Source organism: Mytilus trossulus, chromosome 13 (assembly GCF_036588685.1).
Source record: "Mytilus trossulus isolate FHL-02 chromosome 13, PNRI_Mtr1.1.1.hap1, whole genome shotgun sequence".
In the NCBI taxonomy this organism is placed as follows: domain Eukaryota; kingdom Metazoa; phylum Mollusca; class Bivalvia; order Mytilida; family Mytilidae; genus Mytilus; species Mytilus trossulus.
In genome coordinates, this window is record NC_086385.1 from 30499307 (window position 1) to 30524991 (window position 25685).

At 32.0% G+C, this 25685-nt stretch overlaps 3 protein-coding genes across 3 annotated transcripts; all 3 read left to right on the forward strand.

The window, feature by feature from the left end:
- The first annotated feature begins 4467 nt into the window (after positions 1 to 4467).
- On the forward strand, positions 4468 to 7017 carry LOC134694232 (toll-like receptor 4). Its single transcript, XM_063555232.1, has one exon. It carries the CDS (start codon positions 4468 to 4470, stop codon positions 7015 to 7017), a length of 2550 nt encoding a protein of 849 aa, XP_063411302.1.
- Positions 7018 to 15510: 8493 nt separating this feature from the next.
- On the forward strand, positions 15511 to 25217 carry LOC134694886 (glycoprotein 3-alpha-L-fucosyltransferase A-like). The gene is made up of 2 exons (XM_063555990.1): positions 15511 to 15612; positions 23323 to 25217. Exon 2 carries the CDS (start codon positions 23333 to 23335, stop codon positions 24455 to 24457), a length of 1125 nt encoding a protein of 374 aa, XP_063412060.1. The 5' UTR covers positions 15511 to 15612; positions 23323 to 23332; the 3' UTR covers positions 24458 to 25217.
- Positions 24572 to 25045, forward strand: LOC134694233 (glycoprotein 3-alpha-L-fucosyltransferase A-like). The gene has a single exon (XM_063555233.1). The coding sequence runs from the start codon at positions 24572 to 24574 to the stop codon at positions 25043 to 25045; it is 474 nt and encodes a 157-aa protein (XP_063411303.1).
- Positions 25218 to 25685: the final 468 nt, after the last annotated feature.

The window sequence follows — 25685 nt, forward strand, 5'->3', positions numbered from 1 at the left end:
TTAGAGCCTCTAGTTCATTTTCTATTCGATAATCTGATAGCAAAGATATAATTTGACTTTGAACGATTACATGTATACATTAAGTTATAACTGATATCGTATTCACTTGGCATCCTCCCTTTTTTTTTTAAATTATCTATACCCTCGGGTAGAAGTTTTTCTCCTTTAATCACTATGCTATATAAATTTTAGAAACATGTAATTTTTTTAAAACACAACAATTCATATATCTTTTTCGCAATAACCCGAGAGAGAAAACTGAGAAAAACTGGAGTTTATCTATTTTAAGTTATATCGTATTCATGGACTATACATATAAATCTGAAAAAAATACCTAGAATCATTAACCAACCGATGAAATTGGTCCTTAATTTTCAGCCATACATCAGTTGTAAATGGTACAAAAGACATTGTATTGCAACATATTATTTTCCGTAGAATATTACAAAGAGTTAGAAAGACATTTTTGCGCCTGTCCCAAGTCAGGAGCCTCTGGCCTTTGTTAGTCTTGTATGATTTTAAATTTTAGTTTCTTGTGTATAATTCGAAGTTTAGTATGACGTCCATTTTCACTGTACTAGTATGCATATTTTTAGGGGCCAGCTGAAGGACACCTACGGGTGCGGGAATTCTCGCTACATTGAAGACCCATTGGTTGCCTTCGGTTATTGTCTGCTCTATGGTCGGGTGGTTGTCGCTTTGACATATTCACCATTTCCTTTCTCAATTTTTTATTTATATTGCATTAGACTAAGTGTAAATTTAACGTCTAATTATTGCCAGTGAACAAAATATGCTGTATTGTGTGACGTTTTTTTTAGAATTGATGTATGACAAACAAAAGGAATAATGGATGGATATTATTTAACTTGTTGATTATAAATAATACTCGCAGGCACGTGCAATACACAAATTTTTCGAGACCATATTTACAAATATTAATGTAATAACAATATCTAGTGACAAAATAAAAATAAACGAACTAAATGAAATAATATCGTGAAGATAAATATTTTGACGCAAGAAATTGTTTTCGTTATTGTCATAATATTTATATTCATTTTTTTTATAATGAACATTTCTTTTAATAATTACATCCACCGAAAAGTTCAGTGACAACATATATGGAAAAAGATAGATCGATAATTTTACAATGTGTGTTGCGTTTTTAAGAAAAATGTTGCTCCATTGATCGAAAAGATAGCCTAATTGATAAAATTGAGTTTAATGCGAAGTGAACACAATTTACCGTTATGAGTTATAACATGTACTAGTTATACAAACACCAGTAAAATATATTGGCGGATCCAGGGGATCCGGGGGTTGGAACCCCCTTTTTGCCGATCAATGCATTTAAATAAAGACATATAGTTGGACCCCCCCCCCCACTCCTTTGACCTGGGTTAGGAACCTCCCTTTTTAAAATGGCTGGATCTGCCCCTGAGATATTATCAATAAATAATTTCTAATTATTCCAATTTATTCTAAAAATTTTCTAAATATACACAAAACAAAAACATAGTCAAACAGAAATGTAAGTCTATATTTAGAATATGAAGGTCAAGACATTTCAATTCCAATAAGGAATGTTTGATTTATTCTCTTGTACACAAAATGGTATCGTACAAAATCACAAGCAAGGTTTTAAATAAGCAGTGAAATATTAAAAAAATAAAAGATTCAGGTTTTTATCGCTGATATGCAATTTGATTTCTTTATTTTCATCATGAAGAATACAATAATTTCGTGCATTAAATGCCTCCAAAACAGCATCAACGGTTGTGTTACGTACCAACCGTACCTGATACGCAGCATATCGGGAAACCTCTAATAGAATATTTATGGGGTGAGTATATTCAATGTGGAATGAGAGCAATGCCCAGATCCTTATTTGGAAGTTACAGTTTCTGCTCCACATGTGGTACCCGCCGTATTGCTACTATAAGTACAAAATATGATTTAACAATTTGCAATCCTGCAGAAATTTATCTCAAACACTATAGGAAAGCAACGAATTATTATTGAGTGAGGTACAAACATTATGAATATCGGGAAAAATTGGCAATGTTATACGGTGTCACTAAATGTACTTTCAATCGTTTACGTCGGATCTGAATGTATGTGAATACTCTAAAAATAAACAGTAAAAAAGACTAGTTAACGAAAACATGCATGATAATTCGTCTATGATCGTTTTATTCCCGATCGTTTGGTTTAAGCCTATTGTTTGAAAATGTAAATACGCCGGTTTAATAATTCGATTATCTGATTTAAAGTCAATCAAAATATTGAGATTTCATTTAGTTTCCTACATTTACACCATTTGGTCTATGATGGATAGTTGCATCACAGACAATGAAACACTTGTTTATTATTGTATTATTGTTCAAATTAGGGCCTAAATAGTCCAGTAGATATTTTTATTTGCTGTCTAACGTGTTCAGTTTCTTTAAGTGTCTTGATATAAATCAGGTCATTCGTTATTTACCAATAATTTCGATCATTTGATAGCTTTGAATATATTCAATATATTGAAGATATTGCTCCTTTCATTGTTAAACGTCGGAAAGTCTCCCGTGTTTTCTTATATACTTTGTTTCTTATACCGTGTTTGGTAGTTTTTAAATATCTTTCATTTTTAATTTCTTCTCTTTTTGCTTCCCTTTTGCTTTTTGAATGCGGTTTTGGTTTTAATTTATCGAGCGTAAGGCGAAGCTTTAACGTTGTTTTTTTCCCTAGCCGTGTTTTATTAATAGGTTGATAGTAATCTGATTAGGAGTAAACCTATCTGTTCTCTCATAAGCAACACGACGGGTGCCACATGTGGAGCAGAATCTGCTTACTCTTCCGGAGCACCTGATATCACCACCAGTTTTTGCTGGGGTTCGTGTTAATTCTTCAGTTTTCTATATTGTGTCAGGTCTACTATTGTTTGTCTGTTTGTGTTTTTCATTTTCCCTCTGTAATTGTGGTCTCCCCTTTTCATAAACAAATGACTGTTGTATTTCTTTAATTCGTCGTTCATATTCTTATCGATGTGTTTACGCCTAATTATTAAAAGTATTGTATGTTACTTTTAGTTGCTTTGAATAAATTATTACCCAGTTGACATTTTTAGCTTACAATAATTTCAACCTGTAAATTTTAGTTTCTACAAACTCAATCTTTTTATATGGCTATACAGTTAAAGTCATAAATTAATGCTTTAATAACTAATGTTCCTTGCATTTGTTTCGTATCAAACTTATAAGTAAACATCATAAATTTACAGATTTTAATAAGATCAATTTTATATTTTCCGATACAAGCTTCCTTATATTCACTGAGAAATTGAAAAGCAATATATGATTCACTATCCAGATATTTTAATCAGACTTGTGCATGAGTGGATTAATTGTGTGGCTACAGATATTGATAATAAGCGTAAATCGAGTTACTTGTGGTATGTATTTGCATTTGTTAGTATAGTTTTATGTTTGCCATTATCTTGTATGTCTTCAAACCGCCTCTTTGTTACATATGAATGTTCTAAATTACAGTACACTTGGTAAATACAATATTTTAAACTAATTACGTAACCAATGAGCTATAAAATTATTGTCTTCTTCAAAACTGCCGAACTGAACTGAACATATCAATAAGGCATCATGACTATTACCAGAAGGGCTGTAATTTAGAACTTTGAAACGTTTTAATAACCGAAAGTTTAGATTATAAACACTTGAAAAAGACCCATTAGAAGTTAATCTTAGACCGTTTTAGTTGTTCTGTTCGGCTAAAAAGTAAAATCATAAAAATAAACTCCGTAGAAAATTCAAAAAGGAAAGTCCCTAATCAAATGACAAAATCAAATGATAAAACACATCAAACGAATGGACAACAACTATTAAATTCCTAACTTGGAACAGACATTTATAAATGTAGGAAATGGTGGATTGAACTTTGTTTTAAAGCGCTAAACCTCTCACTTGTACGACATTCGCATCAATTCCATATTGTCCATGATGCGTGCACAAAATGGCACAAAAAGGGGTACAAAAACAACACGAACCCCATCATAAACTGGTGATTTCAGGTGCTCAGTAAGTTTAAGCAGGTCCTGCTTCAGATGTAGCACCTGTCGTGTTGCTCATGTATTACAAAGCCAGTAAATAGTCTTATTTGGAAGGTTACATTCATGAAAAGGGATGGGGGTTGTAGTTACGACAAGGAGACATAGAACATATGTGTAACGGAATGAGGGTAATGTGCTTCCTGCAGCATTTGTATAATGTAAACCATGAACTACACATGTAGGTCAAAGTACGGCCTTTTAAATAGAAACTCAAAATGTGTTTGAATGCTATTGGTTAACCGAAATTTCAAATTGATGAAAATGTTTATAGAGACAGAAGGAGTAAACATTATACACATATGTAGTACTAATATTTTTTTAAATGTATTTCAGTATATCATTTTCTCAAAAGAATGGCTTGGAAGAACATCAGAAACGATTTTGCCTTTCTGTTGCTGATAGTCCAAGTAGTTTATAGTTTGAAATCATTCCAATGTAAGTTCGACGGCAGTTGTAAATGTTCTTATATGAAGAAGAATTTAGTAAAAGCAGATTGTTCTGGAAGAAATAAAACTACTATACCTTTGATTCCTGGAAATGTAGCAAATTTATCTCTTGCAAAGAATCGTATCCAAAAAGTTGACAACGGAGCATTTAAATACAACTCGCAGCTATTGTATTTAGATCTGTCAGAAAACGACATAAACCAATTGAACTCCAAATCATTTCAAGGTGTTTCTAAACTGGAAACATTAATAATGAATAAAAATAATTTTAGTTCAACAGTTTCCCAATCAAAAGTTGTTTTTGAACCTTTGGTGTCATTGCGGTATCTTGATTTGAAAAATAACTCTAATAACTGTTTTGCATTCAATATTTCATTTCTAACAAACCTTCATACTCTGAAGATTGATTTTGTTGATCGTGAGACATATTTTGGCAAGGAGTTCAAAGCTTTGAGAAACCTTACGAATCTCGATTTTTCTGGGTATTCTGGGCGTTGTTTGATGAAAGTTTTGACACCTGGAACATTTGAAAATTTTCCATATGTGCAATTTTTAGACTTGAGTAAATGCCGAATAAATGTTATTCATAGAGGAACTTTCCAACACCTAAGACATTTGGAATTTCTTGATCTCTCTGATAACCGATGCTTAAAGTTTACTGGATGTATAAATATAACATATGATCTACAGTCAACTTCAATAAGAGTTCTTAGGTTAAATAAAATTCATCAAACATTTTCCTTAAATACAGAACTATTGAAATGCCATCTTCAAAATCTCCGGAAAACAAAGATAACTGAGATCCATTTAGATAGTAATCGACTGCAACTAGTTGAACAAGGTGCACTGAGTATGCTACCAAAAACCATGAAAAAGTTATCCATTGCAGACAACCAATTCACATACGGTGAATATATCCAGGACATATTTTCAGTGACAGTTCATGAAGTTAATATATCTTTCATGGGAATGTCGCATTATCTGAAGGACAAAGACGAACAATGTGATGCTATATCTTCGGATACTCCATCTTGTGGCAGGGAACCACATATATACCAACCCAGTATAAAAGAAATAAACTCAGTTGACCCCCTTCAAACTTATTATGATGACCAATCAAAACCATTGTTGCTCCCTTATCAATTAAAGAGATTTCATTTCAGGCAATGCAAGTTAAGATATTACTTTCCGAAGGTAATTTTGTCAAACAACTTGTTGGAATATATCGATGCTTCTTTTAATACGTTTTATTATTGGAAAGGACCTATTTACAATCTGAAACATTTGAAATATCTAGATTTGTCGAATAACTTTTGCTCTAATGTTTCAAAAACATTTTTTATTGAAGGGCCAAATTTGACCATATTACTTGTACAAAATAATCTGTTGGGCTTTGTATTACCCGATGACCATACCGGAGAGACATTTTCGGCACTAACAGTTCTCGAAACTCTGAATTTAGCCGATAACAGAATTTCAAATTTGCCTATTGAAATATTTAAATCTCAAAAGAATTTAAGAACTTTAAATTTGAGCGGAAACATGCTTGAGCATGTAAAACTTAAAATAAGGCATATGACTAAACTATCAAACATAGATTTATCTGATAATAGAATATCTATCTTAGAAGATTCCTTTACTAAACAACTGGATGATTTGAAAAAACACGTGCGTCACTTAACTGTTGATATGACTGGAAATCCTATCTATTGTACATGTGACTCAATTGACTTCATTAAATGGATGACAACTACAAAAGTAGTTCTTTTAAACATGTTTAATCAAGAATGTAGTTCAATGAAAATGCATCTGAATGAATCGTTAACAGTTTACGACCAGCTAAAGAAGAACTGTTCGTCTTATACGACAACAATTGTGGCAGTGGCATCATGGGTGGTCATTTTTGCGGCAGCAATAGTTGGAGGATTACTTTACCGTTATAGATGGAAAATTCGATATCTATATTACATAGTTAAAAGTAAGCATCAAGGATATATCAAACCTATAATAGACGACAACGATTACCTATATGATGCGTTCATTTCATACGCTGACGACGACGCCATATTTGTTCATTCTAAATTCCTCAAACACGTTGAAGAAGAAGGAAATATGATTTGCTGTGTTCATAAACGAGATTTCACACCTGGAAAAGAAATTGCAACCAATATAACTTCTGCAATCCATAACAGCCGTAAAACGGTCGTGATAATGTCGCGAAATTTTCTAGCGTCAAACTGGTGTTTGTTTGAATTCAATATGGCAAAAATGGAAAGCATCTACTCGCGAAGTAATGAGAACATAATATTGCTTGTGTTCATAGAACAGTTGTCATCAAAAGATCTTCCCTTAAACTTTTTAGAACTTGTCCAGTCAAAATCATACATCGAATACCCAAACGACGATTATGGTGATGTAGTATTCTGGGAGAAGGTAAAAGAAACTCTTTCAATGTAGATTTATCCGGTACAATTTGAGTACATGCATGTTGAGCACTTAGTCTACATCAATGTGGAAAACTATGTTCCAAGATAACCTGCAGGACTCGGAGCAGTATATAAAGTGTTGTGTACCACTTCAATTATTCCAAAACCAAGTAATTCTTGTAAATAATAGAAATTCTTGTGAACAGTTCTCTTAAAAACAACTAAACACCTCAACTATGTTAACATTGTGGCAGAAGATAATTTTGGCGAATTTGTTTTGCAAAAGAAATATAAGGATTCGAAATTGTCAATGTTAATTTGTTGACGCCTCTTTTCACGCTCTAGTACCTTATCCCATAGCAGTCAGCTTTTAAACTATTTTACGATTGAAGTTAAAGCTGAAGAAAGCTGCTTTTTTAAAGGCCTTCAAATGAATAGCAATCATATCATCAATAGATTGAAGAATAGTTGCTGATATGTTCGTTACAATTAAAGTTATTTGGATTACGCAATGCATGGAAAACGTTCTATAGGTAAAACAACACCTTACAATTGTGATATAATTTTAAAGTTACCATGAATGTAAATAGAAGCTATTTTTTTAATAAATGTTGATAATGCTATAAAAATGTGGGATTGAAACTTATATAAAAAAAAAAGAAGATGTGATATGATTGTCAATGAGACAACTCTCCACAAGAGACCACAATGACACAGAAATTAACAACTATAGGTCACCATACGGCCTTCAACAATGAGCAAAGCTATACCGCATAGTCAGCTATAAAAGCATGCAAAATAAAAACTCAGATGGACAGGTTTTGTAAATCTGCCAAGAGAGATAGTGGTGCAAACATGACAAATGAATTATATTTTGTTTTAAACAAAAAACCGAGTCAAGGAAAAAAAAGTACCAATACAGTGACATATAAAATATTAATGTAGTAAAAGCCTTCACTATTGACTAAGTTGATACTACAGATACAGTTAAGTCAGCTTCATATCTTGACTTACATCTAGAAATTGACAATGAGGGTCGGTTGAAGACAAAACTTTACGACAAAAGAGATGATTTCAGCTTTCCAATTGTGAACTTTCCATTTCTAAGTAGCAACATTCCAGCAGCACCTGCATACGGGGTATATATCTCTCAATTGATACGATATTCCCGTGCTTGCATTTCCTATCATGATTTTCTTGATAGAGGGTTACTGCTCACAAGGAAGCTATTAAATCAAGAGTTCCAAATGGTGAAGTTGAAATCATCCCCTCGTAAATTTTACGGACGCCATCACGAGTTGGTTGACCGTTATGGAATAACCGTTTCACAAATGATATCGGATATGTTCCTTACGTCGTAACTACAATCCCCTTCCCTTTCATGAATTTGACCTACCGAATTAGACTATTTACCGGATTTGTAATCACATAAGCAACACGACGGGTGCCGCATGTGGAGCAGGATCTGCTTACCATTCCGGAGCACCTGAGATCACCCCTAGTTTTTGGTGGGGTTCGTGTTGTTTATTCTTTGGTTTTCTATGTTGTGTCATGTGTGCTGTTGTTGTTCTGTTTGTCTTTTTCATTTTTGACCATGGCGTTGTCAGTTTGTTTTATATTTATGAGTTTGACTGTCCCTTTGGTATCTTTCGTCCCTCTTTTGAGATCCATCATCAAAGCAAACTAAAACGAAACAACAAAACACCTTAGTTCACATAACCATGATAACATTTCGGTACATTTTTGTCCAAAAAAAAATTGATTGCTCTTTTGTTTATGCAATTTAAAATTGAAATTGAATATGTTAAGTTATTGTATGATTTACATAATTTCGAGTATTCGATTTGTATATATGTATACATGTATCTGTTTTTTATAGACTATCGCGACATGTATAATAACTTTAACAATAAAGGTGTGTATCAAAAGTGGTTGTTATTTGGTTGATTCCACAAGTGACTATTAGAAAACATAGACAAGTGTTTTCCGGCTGTGCAGTATACTTATATAAATGTAGAATTTATCAATACATTGATTTTCGTTCAGTGATTTTTGTCTTCTTAAACCGACAGTAGCCCTATTCACGAAACAGCATTTAGATATCAACAAAAGGTTTTATCAATAGCCGAAGGTGTCCTATGTTTTCAAACTTACTTTCATGTATGCAATACTAAAAACAGTACATCTTATATCAACTCAAAATACCCTTAGAACGTTAAGAATACTTAAGGAAGTTCGCTAATAAATTTCAAAATAACAAGCTTTTATTAACAATAGTAGATTTTGATAAGGGATAAATAAAGGAACCAATTATGTTTAGATATTGTATGATATACATAATTTCGAACATTCGACTTGTATATATGTATACATGTACCAGTTCTCCATAAACTTTCATGACATGTATGTTACTTTTAACAATACAATCAGTGTAGCTTGTTATTAGTTTAGTTTAAATATATTTATTCATAGTGGATTGGGAAATAAGTTTTGCAACTTATATTAATCCCTTTCAACTTTGCCGGTGCGAGTGTTGCCTTGTAGCGGCATAAGCCTGCTCTTTTTCGAAATCTTCAAGGGTGTCTTTTACGTGCAAGATCTTTGGCCTTCTTTTAACAAAGGTCAGACATTTATCGTCCCCTTCCGACGGACTATGAACATTTCCTAATGACCATACTCGCAAATGGTGTCATGGGTGAGCCCAAAAATCAGTCTTTGAAATTGTCATCTCGGAACGGGAATTGAAACAGGAATCTTTGTAGTGGTAGTCCGATGCAGTAACCACTACACCACGCCTTCCACGTAGCTTGTTATTTGATTCGATTCCACATGTGACTATCAAAAACATAGGTAACTGTACAATATCCTTTATAATAGTTTAATGTGTCGAATTTTTCGGCACACTGATTTTCGTTCAGTGATTTTTGTCAACTTAAAGTGACGGTACCAGTTTACCTGCACAAGATGCGCATGTCGATAATACATGTCTCTTCAGTGATGCTCGTGGCCAAAATATTTAAAATCTAAAGAGCATATAAAAGATGAAGAGCTATAATCCAAAAGGTCCAAAATGTGTAACTAAATCCGTGAAAGGAATCAGAGCTTTGCATGAGAGAGACACATTCCTGATATATATCAATATAAAAAAGAAGATATGGTATGATTGCCAATCAGATAACTATCCACAAAAGACCAAAATGACACAAACATTAACAATTATAGGTAACCGTACGGCCTTCAACAATGAGCAAAGCCCATACCGCATATAGTTAACTATAAAATGCCCCGATAAGACAATGTAAAAAAAATCAAGGGAGAAAACTAACGGCCTTATGTATGTAAAAAATGAAAGAAAAACAAATATGTAACACATAAACAAACGACAACCACTGAATTACAGGCTCCTGACTTGGGACTGGCACATACATAAATGATGTGGCGGGGTTAAACATGTTATCGGGATCCCAACCCTCCCCTAACCTGGGACAGTGGTATAATAGAACAACATAAGAACGAACTATAAAAATCAGTTGAAAAAGGCTTAACTCATCAGATAGACAAAAAATAAAAGTGGACGTGGCCGGCACTAGTAACCCGAATTTAACTTGATCGGACAAAAACGCATTAACGCTGTTTAAATAAGATTAATCGACATTTGATAAAGATTGACAAAAATTAAAAATCATTTTTAATTTATTTCAATGCATATCAAATCATTTTAATGTCAGTCAAATAGATTCGCTTGCAGTCGTTCAATTTAAATCAAGTTGGCGGTAAGTTACGTCAAACAAATAGGCCATTTAAACTATTTCAAACTGGTATTATTTCGTTTTAAACCGTGTTGCGACCCGAGGTAAATCACTCAAGCAAGACAACATCGATGTATCTTTCGTTTATTTGTTTCAAACTTTATCGACTTATATATATAAATGCGTGTATTCTTATCAAAGTCATATACTTCACAATTTAAACAAATGAATAATCAATACACGTAACATATAAGGAATTTAAATAAAAACAATAAAATATTGATGCACGGTTTAAAAAATTCAAAACTTCTGAATCTTTTAAAAAATAAAATAGTTAGATGTTTAACATATTTTTAATTTGCCAAAATGCAGTAGATCTTTATCTCACATATTTGTTTCAAAACTTGCTGAGTGCTATGAAAACTTGTGACATGTAAGTAACGTATGGTCCATTGCAATGACTTACACAACTTGAGGTACTCCTGTATATTTCCGTTTCTCTGTTTCTTTTGCAAACTTTCAATCCAGGTGTTCTCATCGAGGTCCGCGTTCATTTTTCAATTCAATACACAATATTTCATCTAGGTGCTTTCGTTGAAGTTCGCGTTACATAGTAAAATGAATTTCATTGGTCGGAACATTTTCAAACTTCCAATCCAGGTGTTCTCATCGAGGTCCGCGTTCGTGTTTCAATTCAATACACAATAAGAAGTCCAATATGGTAAAAAAAAAAGAATTTTTAACTCTACGATGTCCGAATAAATAAATAGAATTTAGAAAATAAAACACTTGAACGATTCTTCCAACACAATAAACTTCGAACACAATAAAGATACTATCTTTTTCGCCGATGAATAATCATTACTATAATATAAGAACTAGGATTTGTATACTATTTAACATGGGAACAGTATACCTAACCATACATATGTTCATTATTTGATGTATTCCTCGAGAAAATAAATTTGATTTATTCACTTAAATCAATAATTGATCAACTTGAACTTTGAAAAAGTTACATTAATATATCTTTTCGCATCCTTTAATTAAAGGTAATTAAATCCAAAAAACTAAATAAAATTAAATTTAAAGTATGAGGTAAATCGATAAGTTTACGCTAGCCAAGCAACCTACAGACAAAATAAATCGTGTCTCCCCGATCGAGACTATCTATAGACACGGAATAAAAAATATGGAAATAATAGCATGTTAGATTGGTTACAAACACATTTATGCAAACATAAAGCAGCTGTTTTTTACTGAACTGGTCAGTCAGTGGAAATACAAAACCAGGGTTTCAAAACGAGGAAGAAAAAGAAATAGACATTTAAAATTTATAAAAAAGCAAATCAGAAATAGTGTTTTACCGAAATTGAACAGAAAAGAAATAATTAAAATAATAGTCTATAATATGTAAATATTTATTTAAGAAAGCTAACAATAAAATGAAAGAAAAATATGTGATGCTTAAGAACACTGACCAGGGCCGTAACAGCCTTATGTTGGAAATTTTAAAACAAAGTTGAAACAAAGGCTTGCCTTCAATTCAAATTGTTTTCACGGCGAATTTCTTGCAAGAAACAAACTCCCATTAATCCGGTGTCGACCCTGCACGTTTTTGCGTGATCCATGCATGTTTCTGATTTATTTGTCTTTTGTTCATTTACTATCCTACTGTATGGCTATAGTCTAAGTGTTAATTGTCATTTGAAATACTTGAAACTTGTTTATACTGGTTGGTTCCACGTGAATCTTATGATAATAGTTCATGCATAAATCACCGGAATTTGGTACACGTAAAATGCACGTAATTTTTAAAAATTACATTATTAAAATAACATATTTTTTCTAAAATTTACTTGAAATCACGAAAAATACCTTCATATTTTTGCAAAGTTCACGTGAAAATAACATGAAAAATTTCACGTGTGATTCATTTGAATTACTGAGTTTTTTACTCCATCATTTAAGGCAATGGTGGTGTCGTTGCTTCATCCATTCAGAAATAGAGTACTTTAAAAATATGATTCAGTAAGACGCAACGTTAGATATTGCTACTACCCCGAAAAATAGCGTTAAGTAAATATTTGATGGGAAATATTTTATAGAAATGCTGAAATAAATATTTAAAATTATACACGAAAAAAAAATTGATTCTTAAATTTTCACATTATGATACCGAAAGAATAAAAATATTATTCACAGATTATCCGAAAAACGTTTACTTTAGCGTTGTCCCATGTAATTCAGCCAACAAAAGGCAAAAAGTTCAAAATTTTAATATACCAGAAGTGCATTTGGTCCACACAAGACTACTAGTGACGCCCAGATACAAAGTTTTGAAAGCCGAAACAAGCACAAAGTTGAACAGCATCGAGGACCAAAACATCAAAAAATTTGTGCCAAAAACGTCAAGGGTTTTCTGCTAGTTACCAAAACATCCCTATTATTTATAATAATTTATACTTTTGCAAACAGTAAATTTTATAAAATGACTATACAAAATATGTACATGATAAAACTGGAGTATTAACTAATTACAAGAAACAACTGAAATACATTACATAACCAGACATTTGCAACACAAAAAGTAGACACATCCTAATAAGTTTAAACCTCAACGCCAAGTGACGTCATATTTGAAACTGTAAAAAATGACAAAAGAAATGACGTCATTTGAATTTAAAAAACAGATCATCAAAAAATGAAAAATGACGTCACATTAGAATGAATTAGATAGAATTAGGATTGATTTAAGATTAAATACTGATATTGCATTTAATAACAATGCACATTTCAATACTTATTTATAGCAAACTAAGGTAGCAATTATTTATACTATAAAGCTATGTTCGGTTTGTTTCAAATCTAACTTAAAAACTATATCCATAAAATTTACGGTGTGTCAATTTTAATCTGTCCTCCTCATAACTTTGTTGGAGCAGTTTCTGCGTAAGGAGCACACTCCTGTATATCAAGTCCGTATAGTGTGAACAAGCACGAGAATAACGTATAAATGATATATAAACACCATACGAAGGGGCAGAGGGTATGTTACTGCTGAGAAATAGAAAATTAATAATTGGGAAGTTGAAATCGTCCCGTTTATCATATATTTTCGTGTGAAGTCGTCCATCTACGTCAATATTGAGGAAAAGATCAAGATATGAAGCAGTCCTTCTAGTATCAGTAGTATCCTTAATTTCAACTTCACTGGGATATATGAGATGCATATAAGTATTGGCTGAAATATGGGTTATTCAATGATGGAACATCATCAATATATCGGAAAGTAAAATTAATGAATTTCGCAAGGTGCTTTTTCTTTTTGTCTTTTAGAAGGTTCTGAATGAGTTCTGCTTCATTCGAGTACACAAACAAATTAGCCAGCAGGAGTGCACAATTAGTACCTATTGGAATACCGACTGTTTGTTGAAATATAAATCCCCCAAACTCAACAAATATATTGTCGATCAGAAAGTCCAGCATTTTGATAATATCATCTTCAGTATATTTGCTGGAAGATTCAGTGTGATTCTTTACAAAATATGAAATATTGTAACCCAAAACAAGAAATTTGTATCTACGATTTCCATTTTTATAGAAAAAGCTCTGTTTTATGAGATGGTGTAGTCGATCTTTCAACTGAGCATGGGGAATAGTAGTATATAGCGTAGAAAAATCAAAAGTTTTTATGTTGCTGCAAAATTGCAAAGATTGTGATCGAATGTTAAGCAGTAGATCTTTCGAATTTGTGAGAATCCACATCTGGTTAACACCACTGGTAGAATATTTCTCCTCACAATATTTTTGAAGCCCATCTTTAATTGTCGAAAGAATAGTAGTCAGTTCTTCAGAAAGATGTTTAGTCGAACATTTTGAAGACCAAGCTATGTATCGTTCTTTTTTTGGAGTTTTGTGTAATTTAGGTAACCAGTATAATGAAGGCAAGTTTTCTTCGTTTTCCTTGATGTTGATACCAAAAGAAGGAAGGACAGATTTATGATTTTGTAACATTTCCTCTTTGATAAATGATGTTAAAGAATATGTAGGATTACCAGTAGTTTTATCAATTCCAAGCTCTGTAGTGAGACATTGCAAATAATGTTTTTTATATATGAAGACAATATTATTGGAGGCTTTATCTGCTGGATCAACGACATATTTGTCATGCAAAAAGGACAAAGCATCCACAACCTCCAGATTCTTGAAAGGGTTAGAAACTCTAGCACTCATATTACATCGTAGTTGTTGTATGCGCCTCTGAATGCATGATTGAATAGCTTTGATCCATTCAGACAAAGTGTCAAGTTCTGGTTCGTCTGGTTCGCGCTTTACCCATTTTCTTGCATAGTCCTCAACTGCATCCATCAGTAACTTGAAATTCTTATTCCAGTTGATGGGCTGGGTGATTCCATATTTTGGTCCCTTGGTTAACAACTCTCTTGGTTGTTCATTGTTAACGATGCCAAAGTTACAAGTAATAATTTGACCAGCTGGACTGGAATTGTATTGTGACGATGCACATGGGCAATCTGGAGGCTTGGATTTTGTATCTTTTAGATTAAAAGCCTCTTAAACTCTCTTGTGGTTGAAACTTGGTTGCAATAGACTTGGTGTAAGTATAAGAAATAAAAGGTGTAGCTTCATGAAACATCCATCAAGACATCATGTGACGTAATTATATGTCGTCTGTTTATGTAATAAATATTCTTATGATACATGTCTAATGATTATATAAGGTCTATCATAAATCATAAATCATTTCCACGCATGTCTTACATGGTAACACGTTGTGAGGCTCGCCTATCGAAGTCATACGTTTAGGACAATCTTGAGACACACTTTTTTTCTAAATCGGTTGATCGGAACTAATGGTAAGTCATGAAAACATTCTGGGACTCTGAAGTTATAGCTCACCAATTAAAGTATATTTTTTATCGTCCGAAAATGGTCATAATTTTAGAAGCAGTTTGTTTAATTACACCATTGGAAATTTTACTTGAAAGTATTGATTTCTGCATTTTCAATTTACCCAGAAGTATCTTTTGTTCGACATATGTAAAGTAAGTTTTTTGTCTTTTGTGCATATTCACACGCATATTTATACAGTATTGAATAATTGTTAATCAACTCCTTTAAAACCTTTTTGTTATTTTTACAGAAAGTATACTAAGATTCACATTTTTATAGCTAATTCAATTGTTGTCAACATAATGAAATTCTATGCGACTGGCATACAAGTGAGCTAACTGGTTATCAAAACAGGTTTAATCCACCAATTTCTACATCCTGAAATGTTTATACATGGTCAGAAATATGACAGATGTTATCCATTCGTTTCATGTTTTTGATATTTTGCTTTTGGTATTTGATATGCATGATATATGACTCTCCGTTTTGTAATTTTCTTTGAGTTTGGTTGGTTTGTTGTTTTACTTGTTTTTCAATTTTATATTTATGATCAGATGACGCCTATAATTTCAACGTATTTATGCATTCCATGCATCCAAATGTTTGAACTTAAGTGTCTTGATATATATTATTCTCGAAAACAGAATCGAACACACGGTACTAGTATTTGAGAAAATATGCTATTTGTTAAAGGAAAATATAACTTTGATTTTGATTGTGGTATTACGTAAAAGTTCGAATGTACAATCATTATTTTAAAAACGTACTTACCTTTCCTATATATACTACTTGTAATATTTTTATTCAATTTTATCTGTAAATATTTTCTTCATATTTCGTTCTGAATAATGTCATGGTGAATAATTTTAGTCATGTCAGATTTGCTCTAAATACTCTGTTTTTTTTTTTTTTTAGATATAAGCCAAAATCTACATTTCACCACTATGTTCTATTTTTAACCATGCCGGCCATCTTGTAAGGCAATACATGTTATTTTTTTCATTCGCGAAAGAAGAAGATATGACACTTAAGGGATAATCAAGATTAAGGATAAAAAAAAGAAAATGGAAAACCTAACCCCAAAAAAACAACAAAAAGAGTATCCAAAACATGCAAAACACAACATATTAAACTAAATACTGAATAATACGAATCCTATGCAATATTGCCCGTAAAATTGTAGAAAGGATGACTTTATTATCATCCCTTGCGAGTCTAAGTTTAAAATATCGTATCAGCCAGAAGATACTAGTATACACCGCGTGTTTTGGCCGTTTTAAGGTAGATTCATTGTGGACCGCCATCTTTGATTGGACAATCAGAGTACTAAATCGGTCTATTTATTTGCATAAATCTGCAAATTTAGAAACATATTTGAAATATAATGTTATACTGCTTATTTATATGAAGAAGCTTGTTAATTTATTGTGTTATTCATACTATTTTAACAATTTTCAATTTATTTTGGTTTAAAATCATTTTTTTCAAATGAGGCGTTTGAGGAGAGATAACTCAATATTTTATACTGGGATAATAGTGGTTTTTTTTTTACTTGTAGCAAGAAAACAAGTTCGGTGACACCATATTTTCTTATTATTTTTTTAAAACATATTATGAAACCTATCTTCTGACAACTTATTTCAAAGTTCTATCTCATTGAATTTTTTTTTATGCACACTAATGTGTTTTTTCATGAACAAACTAACTAAATTTAGGCAATTTTCAACGACTCATTGCTTAAAAAAATAGCACGGTGACCCATACCTTTTATTACATTTTTGACAAAAGTTTAGTAAAATCTTCATTTTGGCAAATTATAAGAAAATTCTGTCTAAAAAAATATATACTTATGATCTACCTTAATTCAAAATCAAAGTATTATCTAAGGATTTCATTATCCCTGGAATAGATAACCTTAACCGTATTGGGCACAATTTTTTGGAATTATTCGAACACGTCCGTCGCAAAGTGGTTAATTAATCCTTTATGTGACATGTGACGAAAGCCATTCAACCATTTCATGTTGTCAAACAATACAAGCAGCACATGTATTGGTTAGTCCTTTGTTGTCGATAGCTATTAAATACAATTTGATATTCTGTCAAAATCTAAACGAGTTAAACGTAAATTCCAAATATTGTACGATCAGGTGAAGTCCGCGAAACCCGAAAAAGTAAATAAACAAGATGGATGAAAATAAATCGTTGTATATATTTCTTTCGCCAAATCTTTCCTCAAATTATGGCATCGTATTGGTCGCAAACATTTGATATTTTTCATTTTAATGAAATATTTCTTATTCAATTTTTATATTTCTTCATTTAAATGCAATAACTTTTTATGCAAAAGGCTTTTTTTTTCATTTAAATGCAATATTTTTTTTTCAAAATGGTATAATTTTTCATTCAAATGGTAAAATTTTCATTCAAATGCAAGTTGTTTAGTCAGTTGATATGACATGTCATTTAAATTCAATATTTCTTATTCAATTGTTATAGTAGTTTTTTTTATTTATATGCAATAATTGCATTATGGGAAATCCTTTGACGTCATAAGGTCAAATTTGCAAGAACGTTCGTAATTGGTCGGTAATTGTTTGGATTTCTCCACTTTCTTTCCAAACATGGGTGACCAACAATTACAAAACGCGTAAAAATATCACCCCGCTAACTAAACGCGTTCGTGCGAGGCCTGCACTGGCCGAAAATATATCGTTGAATATATATTTCTTTCGCCAAATTCTTCCGCAAATTATGGCATGGTATTGTTCACATTTTTCATATAAATGCAATATTTCTTATTCAATTTGTATATTTCTTCATTTAAATGCAATATTTTTTTATTTGAAAGGTTTATTTTTTTATTTAAATGCAATATTTTTTATTTGAAAGGTATATTTTTTCATTTATATATAAATGCAATATTTTTTATTCAAATGGTATAATTTTTCATTTAACTGCAATATGGTTTTTTTTTTCAAATGGCATAATTTTTCATTCAAATGATAAAATTTTCATTTAAATGCATTTTTATATTCAGTTGGTATAAAATGTTATATGAATGCAATATATTTATTCATTTTTTATTTATATGCAATAATTGCATTATAGAAAATTCTTTGACGTCATCAGGTCAAATTTGTGCTGACATGAATTATCATCGATATGGTAATGTTCCAGACCATATGAGTATTTGGACCGTACGCGTACGGTCCGGACCGTATGCGTATACTCGTACGGTCCGACCATACGCGTACGGTCCAGTACGAACTGACCATACATGTTATTTGATCATATGGGTTTAATTAAAACAAGCGTTTATCACAATCTTTTTTTTAGTTTTGCAAATTGTTATTGATAATTTATTACAATTAGATAGATAAAATGAACAAACGAACAATTGAAATTAAATGTTTGTTTAATTGTATATCTGAATCCTATTGTGTTACTCTCGGCCAAGGTGACACAATTCAAGTAACGTAATATTTTTCACATTTTCAAGTATTTTGTTATGCATGTTCCTTTGCATTTGCATGTTTTGGTAAAGTTGCTAAATATTATAAAACAAATGTCCTCCCACACTATGTTTACTTCGGATATCTTCAATTTCAGTGATCATAGTTCAAGTAATGTACTACTGATCGACAAGAGATTACCAGATTTAATTCGCGTTTAAACAAAGTTAAAATATAAAGTGTTTGTTTGAATTACAATTGAACTTTTTTTATATTAATTTGATAGTTGAGTTGTGTTGATCAACTATATGCATTTGTAACTTATAAACTTATAAACGATCCGACCGTAGGAATATTTTGAAAAAGTACGCATACGGTCAAGACCGTACGCGTACGGTCCAAATACTCATACGGTCTGAAACAGTTATATTTATAAATTAACTTTTAGGAATTTTGGTCTTCAATGCTTTTCAACGTCGTTTTTCTTGGGAGCATTTTTTACCTTTTTTTATTCGAGCGTCACTGTTGAGTCATTGGAGACGAAACGTGCGACTGGCGTATATACTTAATTAAGTCCTGGTATCTATGATGAGTTTATTTACTACCACTGGGTCGATGCCACTGCTGGTGGAGATTTATTTACTCCGAGGGTATCACCAGCCCAGTATTCAGCATTGTGCTGACATGAATTATCATTGATATGGTTATATAAATTAACTATTTACAAAATTTTGATTTTTTTAAATACTAAGGCTTTTCTACTTCAGGCATAGATTACCTTAGCTGTATTTGGCAAAACTTTTAGGAATTTTGGTCCCCAATGCTCTTCAACTTCTTTGGGTTTTTTTTGGGGGGGGGGATAATTTGACATTTTTTTTATTCGAGCGTCACTGATGAGTCTTTTGTACACGAAACTCGCGTCTGGCGTATATACTAAATTTAGTCCTGGTATTTTATTTTGAGTTTATTTGCAACAACGTTTGTGATTAGCCGGTAAGTGTTTGGATTTTCCCCCTTTCTTTCTAAATATGTGTGATCATGAATTACAAACCGCGTCAATATATCAACCTTTAACTAAATCTGGCGTTCGTGCGAGTCCTGCACTGGCTGTTAAAATCTTGTGGTCACTAGTTTATTTCTATCGGAAAATTTGATGGTCAAAACGTTCGGTCCACTTTCAAAAACGTTCATTGTATATATATATGGATTTATATGCAGGAATATCGTATTTTTTAAATAGATAAGACACCGTTGGTTTTCCCGTTTGAATGGTTTTAGACTAGACATTTTTGGGGGCTCTTTATAGCTTGCTGTTCGGTGTGAGTCAAGGCTTCGTGTTGAAGACATTACTTTGATCTATAATGGTTTACATTTACAAATTATGACTTGGATCGAGATGTGTCTCATCGGCACTCAAACTACATCTTCTTACATCTATATACAACGTTAACCAAACGTTTCTCGGACTGGTTTTTTTTTTAAATCCTTTGCCGCGTTGTGTACTGATTGATAACTCTGTCTGGGAGAACAAGATTTATTTCAGTGCTAGTTTTAATCAGCTTTCAGCAAACTTCCAGTAATTGCATATACTCTTATGACGATGCTTGTTGTCTACTGTTAGTTTTTGTGTGTGTCTCGTACCGATCTTTTTAATTCTAATTGCAAATGATTTGTGCAGGTTGTTATGTTTATAATAATTGTACTGTTACACCACTGTCCCAGCTTCGGGATGGGTTGAATGCTCACGAACATGTTGTTGTACTGATGTACCGTTGTTCTAGATAACGGGGGATTGAACTCCCGCTAACATGTTTAACCCGCAAGATTCTATATGTATGTGCTTGTCCCAAGTCAGAAACCTGTATTTGCCGTTTGTTGCTTTGTTATACATGATATGTGTTTCTTTAATTTTATTGTTCATTAATTCGGCCGTTAGTTTTCACGTTTGAATTGTTTTGCATTCGTGATTTCGTGGCCTTTTATATGTTAATAATTCATAATTTTCAAAGCTAGAAAAAAAAAATTACACCGATAGATTCAATACACTGAATTCTTTTGCCAGACATGAATGGGTTTTTTTTGTGATAAAAATAACTTTTAAAAATTTTACAATGAAACATACTAACCTTGCAATGATTTTATTGATAACACCTTATCAACAGACCAACCGCTCATATAGCCGCATACTCAATATAGATTAACCGACCAATCTTTCGGTAAGCCGAGTCAGGGTCGTTTTGCTTATATATAATTTGAAAAAACAAAACAATGTTGATAATATCAGAATAACTAATTTATTATTATCACATGTATCATAAAAGTTTATTCCCGATTTTTCTTTTAATTTAAGAGTTCTAATTGTTCCACATTTCTTTATTTCCTCTAAAACGAGATTCAATGAACAACTATATGTAAACAGATCAAATTACAAAAGTTTTCATGATTACACAATGTAATACAACAATAAAAAGTTATGTAATTAAATATAACTTAAGAATATGTTTTCAAAAAATTTCTCTCACTAACGACGGTGCATGCACTGACACATATACGTATCGTCGTTCTCTTTGGTCTACTATATGCAGCGACGCAGTGTACAACGTGCACGTGTCAAATCTCACGCGATCTGGTGGTGCCGACATTGATTGTTGTTACGTGTCATCCAAAAGAATGCAATATAACTCAACATCATCGTATGTATTAAGTTCCACAAAAAATGCAATGGGCATTTTTCAATTATGAACTCCAACCACACATCTCTGATTGATTGAGTTTTGCTACAGCTACAACATGCATGTACATATACATCTAAAAACTGAAAAACGCGTTTATATGCACTACAAAAGTAAAAAAGTCTGAAAAGACCAGTTTTTGTCTTGATTTGCATGAACTTTTACTCGACACTCTCCAAAAGTAACTTATGTCTTAATTTTCTTGACCAATTCTCATTTATATCAAATTTGTATGAAATTTTACTCGACATTTTCGATATTCTGAATATGGTCTTACAAAATTCTTGACAAATTCTTGACATTTGAATACTGTCTTGAAATTCTCGACATATTCTTGACATTCTCATTTTTTCTCAGTATGGCTTGACATATTTTAAACATTTTGAATTGTGTCTTTACTTTACTTGACAGTTCTGAGATTTATAAATCATGACCAATATCCATGAAATATGAACGTTAGGCATGTAAAATAATTGAAAATTTATAACTATTAAATAATAACTATTTTTAAACTAGACATCTAAGACTAAAATATATAAATACTATTATTTTTTTTTTTTTTCTTTCAATATTCTATAAGTTACATTGAATACTAGTAGATATTTGTTAAAATAGTCCGATTTTCTCCAACCAGTTTAGAAATGAGATCAAGAGATTTCGATTACTAAAGCGTTTTGATTGGCTTACCAATAATCGATACAATTCCAAGCCTATAACCTTTACCTATTAACCATTGCTGTGATATCAGCCCATTAATTAATCACAGTTTCTTTTTCTTGAATCATCTTTTCCTAAATATGTCGCCAAATTAGGACGTGTACCTTTATATACACACAATAGACATTCCATCGTTTATAAATAACGTTATTAAGATGAATGCTGCAAAATAAAGATGGATGAGTTGTATAGTCATATTAGAAGTAGATATTTGAAGTTTATTCCTTTTAATATATTGTTCGACTCGTGTTGCTTTGTCGGTTGTGTTTGAAGTTATTGTTTGTAGACAGCTGACTGGAATTTCATCAAATAGGCATGCATTTCATGTATTTCATTATCTTGAAATACTTTTAATCTTTTAAATGATGAACATGTAGTTATATATTCAATGACTGCAATGTGTTACAATTCGCAATTTACATATTTGAATAGATACTGCTGCGTGTTGTTGGCTGTTCAAAACCATTCCTTCTGGGGAAAAACATAACATGCGTCGAATTAAAATAATTGATGCAAGTTATTCTTTATAGTAATTGTAACATGGGTAGGCATTATATTGGCTCGGACAAATATTATGACGAATATAATGCCTATTCATGTTAAAATTACAATAAAGTATAGCTTTGCATCAATTATTTCTCAATCATATGCATGTCATATTGACATGAAATTCTTTCGTGTAGACATTATTTTATTTAATTGTTTCTCTCAAAATTATCAGATTTCTAGTATAACAAATATCTAAGATATATCGTTTTAATATATTTCAGGTCTAACAAGATGCACTTTTCTCAGATCACAATCATGTTGTATGGACTTTTAACACTGGTGTCAATTGGCACTGGCATATTGTTCATTAATTATTATCTCGAAAATATCCTTCCAATACAATGGGTAAAAACGAAATCAAGAGAAATTGCAGATAAACATATATACAAGAAAATATATTCAATAACTTGGAATAAATGCCCACAGGAAACACCAAAATATTTGCTGACATTCAAGTTTAGGAATTGTGCGTTCAGGAATTGCAAGATTGGTGTAGCATCGGATGAAACTTCATTTAGTAAAAGCGATGCTGTGTTATTTTATCATACTAGCCTTCATGGTACATTTAAGGTGCCAGCTAAGTCAGCAAATCAGAAATGGGTATTCGTCTCTGTTGAGTCTGAAACATATACAGTCACCAGCTTTAAAAAAAAAAAAGAATGGGACAATAAATTTGATTGGGTACTCAGCTATAGATCAGATGCTGATATATATTTTCCGTACGGAGAACTGGCAAGAACAAAAATACAAACAGAGAAAAACTACACAAGGATTTTCCTTCAAAAGTCGAAAAATGTTGCTTGGGTAGTTAGCCATTGCAATTCTTCATCAACAAGGAACGAGTACATGCAGGAGATGAATAAAACCATAGATGTTGACGTATTTGGATTGTGCGGTAAACCGTGTTCATTGTGGAATGAGGACCCCTGTTTCAACGATTTAAGTAAAGTTTATAAATTTTACTTGGCATTTGAAAATTCTCTATGTGAAGACTATGTCACTGAAAAGGCATACCGGTTCTATCAGGACGGTTTTGACCTAATCCCAGTGTACCGAGGAGCTCCGAATATAAGAAACATTTTACCAAAAGGTACCTTTATCTCCTCTTTAGACTTTTCATCGCCTAAAGAACTAGCTTCATATCTTAAACATGTCGGAAGTGATGAAAATTTGTACACTAGTTATTTGAAAGCAAAAGATAAGTTCTTCTCAAGCTCGTATTCACACCAGGAAATGTTGCAAACTCTTCATTGTTCTGTTTGTGAAAAACTCAACTCAGGGTTTAAGCGAAGCATTAAATTGAATTTAATACACTGGATACTTGAAAAGAAATGCCATATTCCCACAGACATTTAACAATATGGTATGCAATGTTATAACTCAAATTGAGGCGTTGAGACAACTGCATCACTATATATTTTACCAAAAAAAATGAAGTGGGGAAAGAGAAAGCAATATATGATATACAACATGTACGTATTTGGAATTTGCGGTAAAAAGTGTTCATTGTGGAATGGTGATATCTGTTTTAACGATTTAAATAAAGTTTATAAATTTTACTTGGCATTTGAAAATTCTCTATGTGAAGACTATGTTACTGAAAAGGCATACAAGTTCTATCAGGACGGTTTTGACATACTCCCAGAGTACCGAGGAGCTCCGAATATAAGAAACATTTTACCAACAGGTACCTTTATCTCATCTTTAAACTTTTCATCGCCTAAAGAACTAGCTTTACACGTGGGAAGTAATGAAAGTTTGTACACTAGTTATTTGAAGGCAAAAGATCAGTTCTTGTCAAGCCCGTGGTCACGACAGGAGATGTTGAAATCTCTTCATTGTTCTGTTTGTGAAAAACTCAACACAGGGTATAAACGAAGCCCTAAACTGAATTTAACACACTGGATGCTTGAAAAGAAATGCCTTATCCCTAAAGACATTTGACAATTTTACATGCAATAACGTAGTTTACATTGACACAAAGGCAAAGGGACAACTGCCTCGCTAAATGTTTTACTGAGAAAAGTGAGGGAGGAAACTAGAGAAAGAAAGATATGATGTACAACTAGTTTTCTATTATAGCCCCTATTTTTGGACTTCCCTCCCTTTACCACAATTATACTTGGTTCTAAACTATTAAATAAAGATTGATAAATTTGTTCCAGCTTTATTTTCTATACAATAGACAAAGGATACAGAAATATCTTGTTAAATGAATGGACACGTCGTATCATGTCAGGAAAAACACAACGGTTTAAAAAGTTCTTTTTAACATTATGATGTACACCAACGGTGTTCCTTTTATATCTTTATTCCTAATAAGCAGACTTCATAAAGTACAAGAAAGATAGTTTCAATTTAAGAATTGTCATTGTCAACTTTCATTTTCTTTTTTTTTTTTATATCAACAGTCTTACAAAGAGAACATATACCCCAGTTGTTACGATACAACAGAGCTTGTGTGTCGTATCATGATATTCTTTATAGAAATTTACTTCTGATTAGGAATTTATTAATTAAACTTTGAAAAAACTATCAGGACAAATCTTTTTAGTGTCGAAAAACACATATATCGAGTTTTGTA